The sequence below is a fragment of the Aspergillus japonicus genome (genome assembly GCF_003184785.1).
Source record: "Aspergillus japonicus CBS 114.51 unplaced genomic scaffold BO86scaffold_2, whole genome shotgun sequence".
Lineage (NCBI taxonomy): Eukaryota > Fungi > Ascomycota > Eurotiomycetes > Eurotiales > Aspergillaceae > Aspergillus > Aspergillus japonicus.
This window is the reverse complement of record NW_020291639.1, coordinates 279,154-296,757: the sequence shown is the minus strand read 5'-3', so window position 1 is coordinate 296,757 and position 17,604 is coordinate 279,154. Positions and strand designations below refer to the sequence as shown.

Sequence of the window (17,604 nt, the reverse complement as noted above, 5' to 3'; positions counted from 1 at the left end):
GTGGCGCCCCCGGCTACCCTACCGCCCGCAAGCCCTAACGACGTCGGCGTGAAGGTTCAAGGTTGGCTTTCACGATGCTATTATAGAAGACTTTGGTCATCTAGTCGAAGAAGCTTCAGAATTTGGTTTGCTTTTGAGCTCCCTCTTTCCTATTGTTTGTGCCCACATTCAGGATATATTATCGGCCAGGCGGATAGCTAACTCTATTCTAGTAAGAGCTACGCTTCGCTGACGGGTGGTTGCCTTTGATTTCCAGTCAGTCAAAGAACGTTCCTCATCATCTGAAACGTATGGAACCTGATTAACTTATCGATAGCTTCTGTATGTAAGCCCATCATGATGCGTGCCCCGTGTTTGATGTTGGCTCTTGGCATTGGCATTCAGTGCTTGGGCCGCCGCCAAGCACAGCCTCCGGGCCGTCACCGGTCTGTACCGCATGTGATTGGCAAGCATCGAGAGCTCATGTGCCAAGATGTGCATTAGGTTAGCTACACGCGAACGATAGGGTTCGATAAGGCGACGGGGAGTGGCAGAGCCCTTAATACCGAGGCGCTATAGCGCCGGGGTCTTGGCATACAGCCGTGATGTGGTTTCGCCATGACGGTGGCTGGGAACGTGGAAACCTCACGCAATATGATGGCCTACTGTCCTCGTTGCGCGAGTGAACGCTCTGACGAGTTGCGATGGATTCTAGGCACAGTATCGAAATGCACTGCCTGCCCGACCCGGGGCCGGCACACGAAGATGAGCCCCTCCTTTCCCCGTCCACAGCGGCAAGATACCCCGCTATCTTGACGCCAGGCATCTCCATCGCATACGAGGAGGAGACAGAAGAGGGAAGTAAGAGTGATTCTAGAGAGGATGAGGCCCGCGACACACCGGATACCCCCTTTCCCAGATACGCCAGCAAAAGGCTTCTCGGGCAGTATATCCCCGAGATCGACGAGCACCATGTGCGATCCACCACGCGCAAGAGCGCCGCATCCAAGCAGTCGACCATGCTGCGCAACCAGTTCATCACGGCAGCCGTCATCTGCCTGGCGAATGTGGTGACACTGATCTGCTTTTTGGTGTTCTTCCCCCCGGATGAAAAGGGCATCGGGACCATCCACATGGGTGACTGCGCGGAGATGACGAGCATCAATAGCGCCGCCCACGTGGTTCTCAACGTGCTGTCGTCGCTTTTCCTCGGCGCGGGGAGCTACTGTATGCAGATTCTGGTTGCCCCGTCTCGGCGGGAGATAGACGTGGCACATGCTTGTGGAGTGTCGCTTGATATCGGAGTCCAGAGTGTTCGCAATCTGCGCTGGATCAAGACGCGCAGACTCCTCCAGTGGATGGGGCTTGGGGCGTTGTCGATCTGTTTGCATTTATTGTAAGTTCTTACTGTCACTGTTCCTATGATAGAGAGAATGCTAATACCTCGCCTCTGGGTTGTCCTAGCTGGAACTCGCTCACCTTCACATCGACCCCAGTCGTGAGCTATGCGACAGCCACAGTGACGAGTGATTTCCGCAAGGTAGGGCGGGATTGGGCCTTGGATCCCATCCCGCCCACTCTATCCGGCAAGAATTGGTCTGCGGTGCATGACCTCTACACCCAGATGGCCAATTTCACCCGTCTCAACAAACAAGAGTGTATCGATGCGTACATCGACGGTCTTACAACCAAAGGACCCTTAGTGGTCGTCGCAGCCAACATCACCGCGGCGCAGAACTACAACCACACTCTACTCGACGGCTGGGTCACCGGGTGGGATGTCTGGAGCCATGCCCCGTGGTGGATCTGCGGAGCGTACAACCTCCCTGACTACAACCGCCTGTGCACGCGCGAGTGGGCCAGTACCTTTATAGATAACTGGGCGGTTGTCGCGTGGGCTCATCAGGAGGAAGGCCAGCCGGGATGGCCATTCTGGGCCAAGGTCGATTATTGCCTTGTCGGTGCGGAGAGCGATATTAGCCAGCGGTGCGGACTGCACTATGGAACGCAGATCTTTGCGGTTGTGAGTGCGTGCACGCTACTTCAATGCGGTTTTATTTTGAGGGTGTGGTATTCCTACCGCACGAAGACCGCTCGGCGCCACACAGAGAGGACTATGGTTCTGATGGGCGATGCGGTTGCAGAATATCTGGAGTACCCCGGGGATATATCGAACTCCCAAGTGGTCCATGTACATTCGCAAGTCTGGCGCCCTCGGAAGAGTGTCTCGTGGTTCAAGACCGTTCATCGCAAGGTCTGGGCGATATCGCTGACCTTGTGAGTTTCCCTCCCGCACCCAGAAGCCGAAACAGTGTACAGCGCTAACCAACAACCGACAGATTCATGCTAGGTATAGCCGCCCCATTAGCTATACTGGTCGACTCGGTGGTCTTCTGGAAAGGCCGGGGTCTGGACATGAGCCTCCCATCCATCATCCAGCTCGGCTTCGGCCTCAACCCGGGCTTTCTCGGCATGAACAGCGAGACCAGCAACTACAGCCTGATGGAGTGCGTCTTCTTGGCTAACATCATCCAGCTCCTCGTCAGCTTCCTCTATCTCTTCTACAATAACATCCTGACGCATCAGCTCGTCGCCGACCAGTGGGTGCGCTTCCTCCGGCCGGACGGGAAGAAGGCGTTGCGCGTGTCAACCCCGCGGGGCATGCAGCGCTCGTCCTATCTCCTTTCCCTGCCGCTGACCTACTCGCTCACCCTGACCATCGCCATGATCCTCCTACACTGGCTGGTCTCGCAGAGTCTCTTTGTGGTGCAGACCATCGGCTTCGACACCAACGGCGAGAAGGTCACCTTCCCGCACTTCTCCGGCTCGGCTGTAGGATACGCCCTTCTGCCCATTCTCCTTGCGACCATCTGTGGAATTGTGATGGTAGCAGGGCTGCTGGTGCATTCCTTCGTGCGACGCCATCCCGAAGTGCCGACAGGGTTTCCTATCTGGGGCGCGAGCAGTGCTCACATCGAAGCGCTGTGCTCTGGACGACCTGCGGACGACGCCGATGCCCATCTCTTCCCCATCAGCATCGGAGTCGTCGTGTCCGGTCCACAGGATCAACCTTACCTGACTTTCTCGACAGATACCGGGCTGCGCCCGCCCGAGCGGAATGAAATGTTCATGCTCCCTGCACGGATGGCAGCACGAAGGGGCTCAAGGGGAAGAGAATCGTGGTCGCGCCGGATGTGGGGTTCTTTGAAGAATCTCCCGCGGAGGTTGGGGTTTTAGGGCTAGCAAAGATAGGTCAGCTGAAGCGGAAACCATGAAGACACAAGATACAACCGGCGCCGCGGTGGTGACAGTAATATACACCGCAAAGGGAAGGGCTCCAAACAGTATATCTATATATATATTATACATGCATGTTTAGATATCCCTTTCTGCTAGTAGTCTTACAACAGTTTTCATCATTTGATACAATCTTCACATCATATTTTAGGAGATCATTCGGTTGATACAAATAATCCTCTGTGCAAAGGCTGCTGCTGACGTATCTTTCAGCCACAGGGTGTTCAAATTTAACATGGAGAGAATGCTCCGCAATGAAGAAATCCCAAATATTAGTTTCCCATCGAGGGATACATCTGATCGACGTCCTCGATAAACTGGCTTCGGACTGCTGTATATCGTCTCCATGTTTCTGCCAGCTAGGTTCTGTAGTTCTTGCCTGGAGATAGGTGGTGTTGGATGCAACCCGCTAACGACAATCACGAAACTTACACAAATACTACAATCTATAGTCAGTGTTTGTGAGCGCTGCCAGGTCAGTAACATGTTTCCTCATGATAGCAGCGTGCCTCCTTTTTCTATTCCTTTCTTTTTGTTTTTCATGCGAATTGACCTCCAACATAGCATTTAAAACCCCAAAGAATGCATCTTCGTTGAGCTCCTGCGAGGACTAGACCTTCTACTTGTCAGCTGCAAGAATGCCCAGGATCGTCCTTCTCATGCATTCTGGATAGCACGAAGGGTAAAAGATAAGCCCTCTTACTGCAGGGATCTGCACGTGTACCCAAGACTGCAAAGGTTTAGAGACAGCCAGAACGGGCATAAGCGCATACCACCGCTGTCTGGAACTGCAAGGGACTGGGCCACGTCAGAGACTTGCGGAATGTGGGCCCATCCAGATGGTGCAGTCTACGTCGTGCATCTCAGGGAAACCTCGTGGCCAACAGGAGAAGCGTCGATCCGCGCTCGCTGTGGTGGTGCGAGAGATAAATAGGAAAGTTGGAGCTCATGGCCTCATGGCCCGGCTGAGTATACACAGCTCACCAGCACTGAGCATTTCCCCTTCCGCCCTCCCTCCCGCAAACACTCACCCCCCGGATTGCTACATTCCAACTCCACCACTTCCAGAATGACTATCACGAGCCCGACCCCGACTAGCTTTCGGCGCATCAGTGCCAAAGCCCCGGTCGAGCAGATTCTGGAGATGTTCCGCGAGGACGGCGGCATCGTGGTGGAAGATTTCTTCACCCCGGAGCAGATTGCCAAGATGAACCGCGAGATCGACCCCCATCTGGCTAAGGTGACCTGTGGCACCCACCGCGAGGTCGAGGAGGAGGCGTGGATCACCGAGTTCCACGGGGCCAACACCCGCCGCCTCAGCAACCTGCCCACCCTCAGCAAGACCTTCCGCGACGAGGTCCTCAACTACGACCTCCTCCACCAGATCTGCGAGGCGGTCTTCCGCAAGGAGTCCGGCGACTACTGGATGTGCACCGCGCAGGTAATCGAGATCGGCCCCCACAGCAAGGCCCAGGAACTGCACCGTGACACGGCCGAGTTCCCCGGGTTGACCAAATTGGGGCCCCGCATGGATGAGATCCAGATCAGCTTCTTCACGGCGCTGACCGACTTCACCGCGGACAACGGGGCGACCCGGGGCATCCCCAAGAGCCACCTGTGGGAGAACTACGAGGACTGGGGCCGCGACGAGGATGCGGTGCCGGCCGTCATGAAGGCCGGCGACGTCTTCTTCTTCACCGGCCGGCTGTGCCACGGCGGCGGCGAGAACCGCACCGAGGACTTCTGGCGCCGCGGGATTTCGCTTTGCTTCCAGGCGAGCTATCTCACCCCCGAGGAGTGCTACCCCCTGATCATGCCCCGCGAGATCGTCGAATCCATGACACCGTTGGCGCAGAAGATGTGCGCGTGGCGCTCGCAGTATCCGACGTTGGGTGGAGGGTTGTGGCAGCATAACTACAGCGAGGTGGCTGACGCTATTGACCTGAAGGCCAACCAACCGCTAAAGCAATGAGACATGCTAGCTGCGTCGTGACGTACGTACGTGCGTGGTGGAAAGTGAGCGGACTGCAAGGGGGATTTTGATGAAGATAGGGTTACGCTGCAGATTCTTGCCCTGACCGCCATCTGGACGTGTTCTTATGCTCTACCTAGTAGTAGTAGTAGTGATGAGTAGTAGTAGTGCTAGTCCATCTAGTTGATCCATCTTCTGGCACAGAATTGAGACCTACTGCTGATCTGCGATTCACCTTCCTCGAATAATCTTAGCCCTAGGATGGAATGTGGTGTGTATGTAGTATGTACGGTTCAGTAGCACACTCCTGTCAGAGATAAACATACCAGGCCTGCCCTCCCACTCCCTCTTACCGATTGTCTTGTCACCGCGCTTCGTTTTCTCTTTCTTCTTCTTCTTCTTCTTCTTCTTCTTCTTCTTCTTCTCTTCATTCTCTTCCCTGTTTTCTCTCTGATTAAACTATTCTTCTTCTGCTCTGATATCGACAACAACATGGTTGGCATTCAACAACCCCCGCCAGACTATGATATGATCATTGTAGGGGCCGGCTTTGCCGGCGTCACACTGCTCTATCATCTTCGTAAACAAGGCCATCGCTGCCGCGTGCTGGAGGCCGGGTCAGATCTGGGCGGTACCTGGTTCTGGAACCGCTACCCTGGGGCACGCGTCGACACGGAGGCACCCTTCTACGGCTTGTCCATACCTGAAATCTGGGAGAGCTGGCAGTGGAGTGAGAAGTTCCCCTCCCAGCCGGAACTACGGCGCTACTTCGCCTATCTGGACAAGATGCTCGGGCTGAAGGAGGACATTGACTTCCACACGCGCGTCACGCATGGGCAGTTCCGCGAAGACCGCTGGCATATCACGACGGCCAACGCCGGCCACGTCACCAGTCGCTTCCTGATCGCCTGCCCCGGCCCGGGCACCGTGCCGCACATCCCCTCGTTCCCGGGGCTCGAGTCCTTCGAGGGAACGGTGACGCACTCGTACGAGTGGCCGGAGGAAGGCATCGAGCTGGCCGGCAAGCGCGCCGCGGTGATCGGCACGGGGGCGTCCGGGGTGCAAATCGTGCAGGACTGGGCCAAACGCGCGCAGCATCTGACCGTCTTCCAACGGACCCCCAACACTGCGCTCCCCATGCAAGCCGAGGGCTGGGCTCCCGACGCCACGCTGACCCATGCGGCTTTCTGCCAGTACCGTCATACCCACCTCAGTGGGGTCAACTACCAGTTCACTCCACTCAACACCTCCGACGTCGCGGACCCGGCCGCACGACAGGCCTTCCGGGAGTCGCTGTGGCAGCGTGGGGGGTTCCCCTACGTCTACGCGAACTACCAGGACGTGATGACCAACGCGGCCGCCAACCGTGAGATGTACGACTTTTGGGCGACCAAGACGCGGGCCCGCATCGCCGATCCCCGCAAGCGCGACCTTCTGGCTCCGCTGGAGCCCCTCCACCCCATGGGCGCGAAGCGTCCGACCGTCGAGCTGGACTATTACGACCAGTTCAACCGGCCCAACGTCGACCTCGTCGATCTCCGCGCCAGCGCCATCCGCTCCTTCGAGCCCAAAGGCCTCACCACCACCGATGGCCGCTTCTTCCCCCTGGACGTTGTCGCTCTCGCGACGGGCTTCGACATGATTACCGGCGGCCTGACCCACATGGGGCTCGAGAGCGTCGACGGGGAAGCCCTCTACGACCAGTGGCGGGCAGAAGAAGGCGTGCAGACCTACCTGGGGATGACCATCCACGGCTATCCCAACCTGTTCTTCCTGGCGGGGCCGCAGGGCCCGTTGTCCTTCTCGAGCGGGCCCATCGGCATCGAGGTGCAGTGCCAGCTCATCTGCGAGGCCATGCAGTCGCTGCACGCTGGGGGCCACACCATTTTCGAGCCCACGGCCCCCGCGCAGGCTGCGTGGAGTCAGCGGGTCAAGGCGATGTTCGATGGCACCCTGTTCCTCCAGTCCCCGGACAGTTGGTTCTTGGGCGGCAACATTCCCGGCAAGAAGCGTGAGCTGTTGACTTATGCAGCGGGGCTGCCACAGTATCAGAAGGATTGCCAGCAGGCCTTTGGTACGTGGGAGGGGTTTGTGCGGAGGTAGATTGAGATGCTGCATTTGTTGTCCTCGCTGTTGTCCTCATCCCCCAATCGGGCATGTCATTCTGCATCTGCGTTCTGCAATATGAATTTCTCACATTAGGGTAAACCAAGAACCAGGCATAGACATTTTCTTCCCTCTCGCTTCCGGCATCTCTCCACCACAGCCTAACAGCTTGTAGAGCATTTTGTAAGTTCCCTAACTGTGGTTTCCAAAAGAACAGAAAAGAGCAGAAGAAAAAAGCCAACATCAAACTCAACCCCTCCGCCGAAACCCCCCCGTAATCTCCGTTCCAGCCGCCCCAGCCCTGTCCAGATACCCAATTCCCCGCAAGTAGCGCACGTTGAGCGTGACCGCGCGCGCCATTTCCCGCTCGACTTCCTCCCACGTCTCGCCGGGGCCCCATGCAGAGGGAGGCGGCATGCGACTGCTGAGCAGCTCCGTGCCCATCGTCTCGATGACATGGAGCACCGGCCAGCACGGATGCGCCTCGCCCACGGCTGCCATCGACTCGCTCAGCCGCGCCAGCCAGGCCGCATACGTGGCACTCCTTTTCAGTGCTTGGGATTTCTTCTGCTCCAGCTTGCCATCGCCAATGTCCTCCTCGTCCAGGCCGGCATTCACCGCATCCCAGAAGGTATCCACCCGCAGCCCGCTGAGCATCATTCTCCGTGTCTGCAGTTCTTCTTTGTGGACCGTGGCCGTGGTATCAGCAGTCGAGGACCCGAACAGACCGGCCACCGCTGCGTCCGCCACGGCGTCGGCAGTCGAGACATAGATCCACGCCCCCTCGGGCTCGGGCTCGGGATAATACTCCCCGATCAGCGTGCACGCACTCACCAGCCGCCAAAGCAGGTCATCCAGGTTGGCCGCGTGATGGTGGCTGCGCGGTCCGCCGATGATGAGAGCGGGGTTCAGGATGCCGAGTCCTCTTTCGCTCCTGCGAGGTCGAGGACTAGAAGTAGAAGGACCGATAGCAGTATCGGTGATGGTAGTAGTAGTTAGAACAGTAGGAGTAGTAGCAGCAGCAGAAGCCGTAGTAGGGATAGGAACGGTGCCTGGGTGTAGTTCGTGTTGCTCTCCCTGCTGTGCGGCCGCCACCGCCGCCGCAGCAACAATCTGCTCGGCGATCAGCTTGCTCTGTCCATAGCCGTTCGTCTCGCGGAGCTTGTGCCGCAGCGTCGCGGAGTCAAAGACCACCCGCGTATCGGCGGGATCCCATTGCGCGCCGCCGGAGATGTACTCCAAGCGTCTGATGTGCGGGTTGGTGGCGACGCACGCGACCAGCTGCGCCGTGGCGTGGACGTTGGCGGCGCGGAGCTCGCTGTAGCTGCGGTGCCAGTGCACGAGGGCGCCGTTGTGGATAATCGCCGTAATCGGAGGTGGTGCTGCAGCTTCTGCTGCTGCTGCGCCGTCGTCTTCTTCTGCGCCGCGGCTTCTCCCTGCAAGCTGGCTCCATGCCGACTCCGACAGTCCCAGGTGCGTCCGCGCCAGATCACCCGGCCAGACTCGCACTTTCGGGGCGTGGAGCGTCTCGTCCCACCACCCCGCGGTGGTGGCGGCGGCCTGCACGCGTGCGAGCCCGGCCGCCGGGTCGTCAGCGGCCCCGCGAACCAGGAGGTAGACGGTTTGGACGCGGGGATCGGTCAGCAGGCGGTGCAGGATGGCGGTTCCCACGTAGCCCGTGGCGCCGGTCAGGAAGACATGGTGTTTGGCGGGGGTAGAGGACGGCGCGCGAGAAGGGGGGCTGGCAAGCGCCATGGCGTCGGACGTCCCCCTCTGGAGATCCGCGAGCATGAGGTCGAACTCCTCGCCCTGGTTCTGTGCGGCGTGTCTCTCCGGTGTCTCGTCACCCGCGCCCCGCTGCAACTGACGCACCTCGTGCGCGAGCTCGGTGAGTACCATCGTGCGCGGGATGCGACTGAGCGGCAGCCGGACGCCAAAGGCCTGGTTGACGCCCCGCACAAACGAGACCATGCGGATCGAGTCGAGTCCGGCGGCAACGGGGGCAACATCCGGCGGATCGTTGGGATCCCACCCAGACGCGAGTGCTGGGAGGGATTGAGCAAGCAGCTGGCTCAGCTTGCGGGCGACAGGATCGGTGGCGGGGATGCTGACGGTCGGTTTACTTGTGCGCCAGCGTGACAGGTCCTGTTGCCCCTCCACCCACTGTTGGAGCCCCTTGCGGTCGGTCTTGCCGGTCAGTGAGAGGGGGATCTGGTTCACCAGCAGACAGATGGCAGGCACCATGTATGCGGGCAGAAGGGCGGCGAGATGGCGTTGCAGCGAGTTGTGGAGATCCGGCTGGTCTTGGAGTTGCAGTGCTAGCCCTAGGTCGCCGCGACCACCACGTAGAGGACGACCGGGACTGCACTGGGCCACCAGCACCAGCTCTGAGCACCCATTGGTCTTCATCACCATCGCCACTGCGGCCTCGACCCCATCCTGCTTCCGCGCAGTCGCTTCAATCTCCCCGAGCTCGATCCGTTGGCCGTGCAGCTTGACTTGATGGTCCTTACGCCCGACGAAGATCACCGACCCGTCGGCCGCGAACCGCGCCAGGTCTCCGGTCAAATAGACCCGCGAGGCCCAGGGGGGGGAGTCTGGACCGGAGGCGCATTGATCCTCCCATGGCGCCGATTCCCAGAATGCCTTGGCCTGCGCGTCGAGGTTATTGAGATAACCGCGAGTCACGATCGGACCTTGGATGGCCAGCTCGCCCACGAGCCCGAGCGCCACCAGCCGGCGGGGGTCGTCGGGGTGCACGATCACCATCCGACAGCCCACGGGGAACCCGAAATTCAGCGGATGGGCCGCGTCATGTAGCGGTGGGGTCAGCGCGGCCGTCACACAGCACTCGCTGGGTCCGTAGCTGTTGTGGAACTGGAGCGGTGGAGAGCTCCTGCTATCACTACTTCTGCAGCTGCTACTGCTGCTCGTCCAGCGCGCCAGCTGGACGGCCGTGACAGCCTCCCCGCCCAGCCGCAACTCCTTCAGCGTCGGAACCTCCGCCGGGTCCAGCAGATTGGCCACCGAGGGGGTGATATCGATCACATCCACCTGGAACCGGCGGATGACGGCAGCCAGCTCCGGGAGGACCTCGTCTTCGCGCGGAACGCACACTACCCCGCCCACCAGCAGGGGCCCCAACATGTCCGCGATTGACGGGTCGAAGCTGTACGTGGCCACCTGCAGCATGCGTCGCCCCGCCTGAAACATCCCCCGCCGGGCCTGCGCCTCGAACGCGGTGGCTACCTGCCGGTGCTCGGCCACCACTGCCTTCGGGATGCCCGTCGTCCCGGACGTGAACACGGCATACGCGGCATTGGCAGCGGTGACGCTCGACAAGGGAGTGGAGGGCAGAGGTGTGGTGGTGGTGGTGGTGGTTGTAGCGGACCGTTGCAGCAAGTCCGCCCGTCGTTCTGGATCGAGACACAAGACTCTATCTACGAGATCCGTCACTTTGCATTGCAGCTGTTGGGAGCAGATGACGAGCGGCCCGTTCACGGCCGAGATCATGGTCTGCATGCGCGCCACCGGCAGGCCGCTGTCCAGGAGCACAAAGGCGCCTCCGGCTTGCAGGACCGCAAGTATACTAACGACCGACCACACGGACTTCTCGTGCGCAATGGGTATCACCACCTCTGGGCCGACCCCGGCAGCCTGCAGCTGCTGGGCCAAATGGCAGGAGACTGCGAGAAGCTGCCGGTAGGTCAGCTCGCCATCCCACGCCACTACCGCTGAACGCTCGGTCCACTCTCCCGCAGCGGCGCGCCGCTCAATGATGGTTTGCAGACATTCGGTGACCAAGGGGATGGGAGTGGCATGCCATTGTTGCATGGTGAAGGCGTCGGATGGGGTCCAGAGGTCGAGCTGCGAGACGAGGGAGTGCTGGTTGGCGGGCTGAACGATCCAGTCGAGGACGTGGATGAACCGTGCGAGCAGTTGCTCCGCCTCCCACCGAGTCATGCAGGACTCGGTGTATGTGAGCGTATGGCGAATCGCGCCGGGGCTGAGGAAGCACTCGAGGGATAAGGGGTAGTCCATGTAGTCGTCGCGTCGCTCGCCCCAGACCTCTCGAATAGGGCGGCGGCTGCTATCGTTGGGCTCGTCGTCGTCGGGCTGAACGACGAGGAGACTCTGGAAACGCGTGGCCTGCGCGGGGCCAGATTCGCCCAGGGAGGCGATGTGCGCCAGTCCCACATGCTCGTGCGGTAGGCAATCGCCATGTTGCGCTTGGGTGGATGTCAGACACGCCGCCACGGTGGTCAAGCCTTCATCGACTCGCAGGCGAACTGGAAAGGTGGCAATGGTCGGTCCGATGATGCGGGCGATGTCGGCCCCGGCAATCTCTGTCGCGGTGCGTCCGGTGCTCACCACGCCAAACACCACATCTGATGTCTCGCTGTACCGCCGCAGCACAATCCCCCACGCGGTCTGGATTGCGGTAGCGGCCGTGAATCCTAGATGCTGCTGGTGAGGGCCCCAGACAGACGAGGCGGAGACATGGGCCTGGACTCTGGACTCGTTCAGAGACAGGGCGCGAGGGAAGGGCTGACCCTCGAACCCGTGGAGATACTGTCGCCAGAAGTCCGTAGACGGACCTAGATCCATCTGCGCGAGATGGCTGGCAAACGCAGAGAACGGGGGGTGGGCGATCCGGGGACTGGTGGGATCGCGGTACGCTTCCACCACGGCGTCCAGGATCAAACGTTGCGACCACGCGTCGTAGACCGCATGATGCACATGCCACCGCAGGCGTCCGGGTTCAACCCAGCAGTGAAACAGAGGCTGCCCAAAGGGAGATCCTCGACTGAGACTTGTTGTCGTCTCCGGCTTCGTGGCCACCATTTGCGGATGCAGCACCGCCAGATAACAGGTTCCATCAGGAAGCTGGATGATGCGACTGCGGAGGGCCTCGTTGGCCTCGACCACCATCGCCCACGCTGCTTCAACCTGCGCCACGGGCCACTCGCGGGGTAATTCGAAGGTTTGTTCCGCCCAATACAAGTCTGGTTGTTGTGCGGTCAACACCACAAGACCCGTCTGCATCGGGGTGCACGGCACCAGACGGGCCACGGCGGACTCGGCGACCTGACATTGCTGCACGGCCTGCAACAACACCTCATCCTGCCGGGAGGGTGGAATTTGGAGAAATCGACCGCCGGGGGACGAGGCGGGGTCTTCAGGATCTTCTGGTTGCTGCTGTTCTTGTTGTTGTTTTCGTTGTTCGGCCGCAGCGAGAAGCATCTCGGACAATCGAGGATGGCGGATCATCAGGTGGACAGTTAGGGCTATCCCCGCCTGCTGGGCCAGTCGCGCCACTTTCAGCGCATCGATCGAATCGCCCCCCAAAGCAAAGAAGTTGGAGTCGGCTTCCACATCGTCCGGCTCGAGATCCAGTATTCGACACCAAAGCGCTTTGACCAGCTCGTGGTCTGGTGCGGCTGTCGCGAGAGTCTCACCGATGCTCCCCATAGTCTCTTATCTGATTGAATGATCTCTGATCCCTGGGTATATGTATGACAGGGCTAAGTCAAGGGCAGGACTCAACAGCCGAGTGTGTCTTTCCCAGGGAAAGGACCTACCTGGGAAGGGAGGGGGGCTGAATCTCGGTCGACGGCTATATATATCTATGGACGAAGACACAATCGACGATCGGCACGCACGTCCAAGGAAGGGGCAGCAATGCATTCTGATCAGGCGGCAAACCGCGGACTGTCGAGCGCCTACACTTTTTTCTTGTTCAGTCTTGACAATTGATATTGCCATAGTCTTCTACTACCCTACTAACCCAGGAGACGTCCCCTCTATAATACCCGACGAAGACTGCAGGATCTACTCGATGTGATTTGATGTGATTTCATGACTAGGTTTATCTGGCTTCGAGGTATATCTACCTCTAATCTACCCTCATCCAGCCATCTCAGACACTGACTATGAACAGAGTATCTACCTCTTGGGGCACCACCTCGACCAGCCGTAAGCCCGCCGCCGCAATCATCCCCCGCATCTCCGTCTCCGTCCAGACGCGAAACACCGCGGTGTCGAGATTTCGCTCGAGGAGCGTCTCGCGACCCTGCCAGACCTCGATATGGCGCACCACGCGCCACACGTTGCCCTCGACCCCGTTCTCCGTCACCGTCTCGCGATACACCACGCCGGGGAACTCGACGCTGGCATGTTCGCTGGGCGGCAACGGGTCTGTGATCTCCTTGTCCAGTCCCCGTTCGGGGTCGACGAGCAGCTTGTTCACCACGGAGATCTGGGCCAGCCCGGTCCCCGGGGTCAGAAGTCGGGCCACCTCCCCGAGGAACTGCTCCGGCTGGCCCGGGAGGCAGAAGTGCGAGATACTGCCGAACCCGATCGTGAGGAGGTCGACGGTCCTCCGCGTCGCCGGGTCCTGCGGGTGGAAGATGGGCAGGGCGGACATCTCCAGCGCCGACCCCTGGAGCCAGGTGATACGCGCACACCCGGTCTCGACCGCCAGGGTGGCGTTGATCGCACCCGCCCGCGCGAGCATGTGCGGCTCGATGTCCAGCCCGATGAACTCGACGTTGGCAAGGGAGACCCCCGGGGTCGCTGCTGCATGACGAGCCATCGCCTGGATGAGGCGGCCGGTACCGGTGCCGACGTCCAGCACGAGCAGCGGAGAAGATGGCCTCTTGGACGAGGTGATCATCCGAATGAGAGAGTCCGCGTTGTAAGCGGTGTCATTGCGTTTCCCAGTCCAGATGTCGTAGTACTCGGCCAGATAGGCGGAATTGTAGCAGGTGCTTTCCCGCTCGGTGGAACCCATGTTTGAGCACGGCAGATGGACCGTAAATGGCGCAGAGACAGTCCTGGAAATCGTGGAATGGCAAGCGAAATCCTCGAAGGACGGACTCAATGCATCTGTTCGAGAACAAATAAGTGTACGGGTTGCGATAATTTCCTGCAGGCGATCTGCCTCTTACATGCACCAAGGGGGGGGATCGGCTCGCGGGTTGCCCTAATCGGTCGGGTAGGAATGCAGAGCCATCTCACCAGCCCTTTGCAGGCTGCATGACAATGGCCAGGTAGGAAGAAGGGAAATCATGTTGCGCGCTTGGACCACAGACCTACAATATATTCTGCATGCATGTCTAAGGTGTCATTCTCTCGTGCCCGAATCGGCACGATGAGTTACGCGATGCTATGTGAGCTGACGTGGCTTCGGAAAAGCACTTGCGGCCATCGAGCATATCTTAACACTGTCGGTCAAGACTCTCTCCCTTCTCTCCTCCATTCCGCATTCCAGCAGTGTCATCCAGCACCCCGATCCAAGGTGACAGCCGCGACAATGACCGTCTTCAACTTGCCCCCCACCGTCTCCCTTGCGGGCAAAGCCGCCATTGTGACTGGCAGTTCCCGCGGCATTGGAGCTGGGATTGCCATCGAACTCGCCCAGCGTGGCGCTAGGGTTGCGATTGTTTACCATGCAGACAAAAGTACTCCGGCAGCTCAGAAGGTCGCAGGGGAGATCAGCGCCTTGGGTGGTGTCGCGACCCTAGTGCAGGTGGATCTGTCGACGTTGGATGCCGGCCGTCGTGTAATCGAACAGGCGCTACAGGGCCTGCAGGTCTCGCGCATCGATATTCTCGTCAACAACGCAGCAGCATATCCCCCTTTCCTGCCGGTCGCAGAGCTCGACGGGGCGTTGTTTGAACAGTTGGCGCTCCAAACCCTTTGCTGAGCGTTGATCCAGGGTTTCTATTGACTGACGCACGCCTTTCTATTGTCTAGTGAGTTTATGGTGAATGTCCGTGCTCCACATCTGCTGGTGCAGGCCCTGCTCCCTCACCTTGCGGAAAAAGACGGACGCGTCATCAATATGTAAGTTCGCTGGCCAACACTGCCTGCCTGCTGCTGTTCTAGACTGATGGGCGCTCTGCAGATCGTCCGCCCTGTCTCGCATCGGTGCTACCAACCTGTCTCTCTACGCGGCCACCAAGGCCGCCTTGGAATGCCTGGGCCGTCAGTGGGCGCACGAGCTGGCCTGCCCACATAAGATGACGGTCAACAATGTCGCACTGGGAGAGATTGATACCGCCGTGGAGGGGGGGGATATCCCCGACGAGTTCCGGGATGCACAGATCGAGGGGCCCAGCGCAGCCAAACGTCATGGCACCGTGCAAGAGGTGGCCAACGTCGTCGCGTTTCTGGCTAGTCCGGGGGCCAGCTGGATTAACGGCAATACAGTCTCCGTGAGTGGAGGTCATCTTTACATTTAGAGATTGCGACTGGAAGAGAGACACGGTAGATACTAGCACTTAATTGATTCGATTCCTATACTATGCTGTTCCTATTGACTGTCTCTGCTCACGAGCACGCAGCACATGACGCTGGACCTTCCCCGTTACCGTGCGAGGCAAATCGCTTCTGGCGAGGAACTCGATGACCCGTGGACACTTGTAAGGGGCGCTGTGGTTCAGACAATGCTGCCGCAGTTCTACCTTGAGCTTGCGCGGCGCATGTTGCTCGTACTCCTGGTTCAGCACCACGTAGGCCTTGATGACCGAGCCGCGCTCGTCGTCGGGGATGCCAATGACCGCCGATTCCAGCACCCCCGGATGCATCTGGAGCACAGCTTCCACCTCGCTGGGGCCGATGCGATACCCCGAGCAGTTGATGATATCGTCCTGCCGCGCCTTGAACCAGAAATAACCGTCCGCGTCCCGGTAGGCCCGATCCCCGGTCAGGTAATACTCCATCCCCTTCGTGTTGCGGACCACTGGTCGCGACACGACCCCTTGGTCGTCGACGTAGCCATTGAAGACATCGTACAGAGAATCGGCGCAGGCAGACAAGCACACCCCCAGCGCTCCTTCTTCTCCGGTCGAAACTGGTTCCGCGCTCTCTCCCAGGATCTCCAGCGGGATCCCGGGCAGAGGTCGACCCATGGACCCCGGCCGTTGATCGTCGGCGGATTCCGTGCACAGAAAGACGGTCTCCGTGAGACCATACCCGTTGAGTATCGTGACCCCCCCAGTCATCTGTCGCCAGGCCTCGATAACAGACCCCTCGATTGCCTCCCCAGCACTGATGCAGACCCTTAGGGCCTGAGGCGCGTGGGTGGCCGCAAACTCCCGAGTCGTCGACGTGACGAGTTGCCGGTAGGCTGTCGGGGTGGCACAGAAGCTGGTGACCGGATACTCGTGCAAGAGTTGCAGTGTGTGAATTGGGTCGAAGGCCAGCGCGGGGGTTTCATCCACAAGCAGAGCGGCGCCATGGTTCCAGGCTGCGAAGACCGCCCACGAGCCCTTGACCCAGCCCACTTCGGAGAGACTCCAGAAGAGGCTATCCGCACGGAGCTGACACCAGTGCTCTCCGGCGATGCGACTGCTCAAGGCCAGCGAGATCTGGCTGTGCTGGACCAACTTGGGCTGCCCCGTTGACCCCGAGGTGAAATAGAGGACGCAGGGCGCGCTCGCCTCCGAATCGATTGTCGTGTCTGCGCCATTCGCTTGTCCCATGGCAGCCAGGGCTGTATAGCCGAGTGCCTCGGGGACCGTTTCGTCAGGCCCGACCTGGATCAAGTGTTGGAGGGCAGGGAGACGTGACCGGACCGACAGGACCTTCTGAGTTTGGGGAAGGTCTCCGATGAAGGCTTTTGCGCCGACTTTCTGCATACGATATTCGAGATCGGAAGCCGACAGCGCGCCGGCCACGGGGCAGACCAGAATGCCACTGCGAATTGTCGCACACAGGATCTCATACCAATCCCGACAACGCGCGGCCGAGATGACAATGGTATCGCCCTGCTGCACTCCAAGCGCATACAGCGCGGCGGCAACATGACTGGAGCGCTCACTCAGCTCACGATACGTGACATCGCGGCGCTTTCCCTGTGTCACCAGAACGAGAGCGGCGGAGTCTGCTCGCTGCTCACTCCACCGATCAATGACGTCTCGGGCAAAGTTGAAGTGGGTAGGTCTGCGGCCGGGATGAAGTCGGGTCATCTTGCTGGTACCTAGCAATTTGGCAAGATGGGAAGATAGGTGGTAGGTGAGCACGGTGCAATTGAAGGCCGATGCAATCGCTTTATGGAGGCTTGCCTCTTTGCTGCTCGTGTTGCCTCGGCTGAAATCCTAAGCTGTAGTGCGAGACTGCCTGTCGATTCGATATCACATCACCCTTGCTCCCCCTTGCGTCGACAAGTTATGATCGACCAGACTGCATCCCAGCCGAGATAGTTCGTTCTTCATGGATATCTTGTGCTTCTGTTCCTGACTGCA

The 17,604-nt window shown here is 59.5% G+C and overlaps 6 protein-coding genes across 6 annotated transcripts; 4 read left to right on the top strand and 2 right to left on the bottom strand.

The window, feature by feature from the left end:
* Positions 1 to 639: 639 nt before the first annotated feature.
* On the top strand, positions 640 to 3,313 carry BO86DRAFT_384856 (uncharacterized protein). Its single transcript, XM_025670974.1, has 3 exons — positions 640 to 1,375; positions 1,444 to 2,256; positions 2,319 to 3,313. Exons 1-3 carry the CDS (start codon positions 708 to 710, stop codon positions 3,214 to 3,216), a joined length of 2,379 nt encoding a protein of 792 aa, XP_025532722.1. The 5' UTR covers positions 640 to 707; the 3' UTR covers positions 3,217 to 3,313.
* A 1,032-nt stretch (positions 3,314 to 4,345) lies between these two features.
* BO86DRAFT_405763 (phytanoyl-CoA dioxygenase family protein) lies at positions 4,346 to 5,248 on the top strand (the record flags this gene model as incomplete). Its single annotated transcript, XM_025674124.1, has 1 exon — positions 4,346 to 5,248. The coding sequence occupies one exon, from the start codon at positions 4,346 to 4,348 to the stop codon at positions 5,246 to 5,248; it is 903 nt and encodes a 300-aa protein (XP_025532721.1).
* A 492-nt stretch (positions 5,249 to 5,740) lies between these two features.
* Positions 5,741 to 7,351, top strand: BO86DRAFT_428622 (flavin-containing monooxygenase; the record flags this gene model as incomplete). Its single annotated transcript, XM_025675606.1, has 1 exon — positions 5,741 to 7,351. One exon carries the CDS (start codon positions 5,741 to 5,743, stop codon positions 7,349 to 7,351), a length of 1,611 nt encoding a protein of 536 aa, XP_025532720.1.
* A 252-nt stretch (positions 7,352 to 7,603) lies between these two features.
* Positions 7,604 to 14,193, bottom strand: BO86DRAFT_428618 (uncharacterized protein; the record flags this gene model as incomplete). The annotated part of the gene is made up of 4 exons (XM_025675605.1): positions 13,380 to 14,193; positions 8,450 to 12,808; positions 8,402 to 8,406; positions 7,604 to 8,303 (listed from the first exon to the last, which is right to left on the bottom strand). Exons 1-4 carry the CDS (start codon positions 14,145 to 14,147, stop codon positions 7,604 to 7,606), a joined length of 5,832 nt encoding a protein of 1,943 aa, XP_025532719.1. The 5' UTR covers positions 14,148 to 14,193.
* A 476-nt stretch (positions 14,194 to 14,669) lies between these two features.
* Positions 14,670 to 15,600, top strand: BO86DRAFT_394619 (SDR family NAD(P)-dependent oxidoreductase; the record flags this gene model as incomplete). Its single annotated transcript, XM_025673229.1, has 3 exons — positions 14,670 to 15,037; positions 15,113 to 15,202; positions 15,264 to 15,600. The coding sequence occupies 3 exons, from the start codon at positions 14,670 to 14,672 to the stop codon at positions 15,598 to 15,600; spliced, it is 795 nt and encodes a 264-aa protein (XP_025532718.1).
* A 60-nt stretch (positions 15,601 to 15,660) lies between these two features.
* On the bottom strand, positions 15,661 to 17,328 carry BO86DRAFT_428611 (acyl-CoA synthetase; the record flags this gene model as incomplete). The annotated part of the gene is made up of 1 exon (XM_025675604.1): positions 15,661 to 17,328. One exon carries the CDS (start codon positions 17,326 to 17,328, stop codon positions 15,661 to 15,663), a length of 1,668 nt encoding a protein of 555 aa, XP_025532717.1.
* Between the last annotated feature and the right edge of the window lie 276 nt (positions 17,329 to 17,604).

What these genes read in the sequence shown, in the direction of transcription:
- BO86DRAFT_384856 (XM_025670974.1), top strand. Translation starts at nt 708, where the DNA reads ATGCACTGCCTGCCCGACCCGGGGCCGGCACACGAAGATGAGCCCCTC. An exon ending in TCGATCTGTTTGCATTTATT is followed by an intron (nt 1,376 to 1,443) that starts GTAAGTTCTTAC and finishes GGGTTGTCCTAG; the next exon opens with CTGGAACTCGCTCACCTTCA. An exon ending in TGGGCGATATCGCTGACCTT is followed by an intron (nt 2,257 to 2,318) that starts GTGAGTTTCCCT and finishes AACAACCGACAG; the next exon opens with ATTCATGCTAGGTATAGCCG.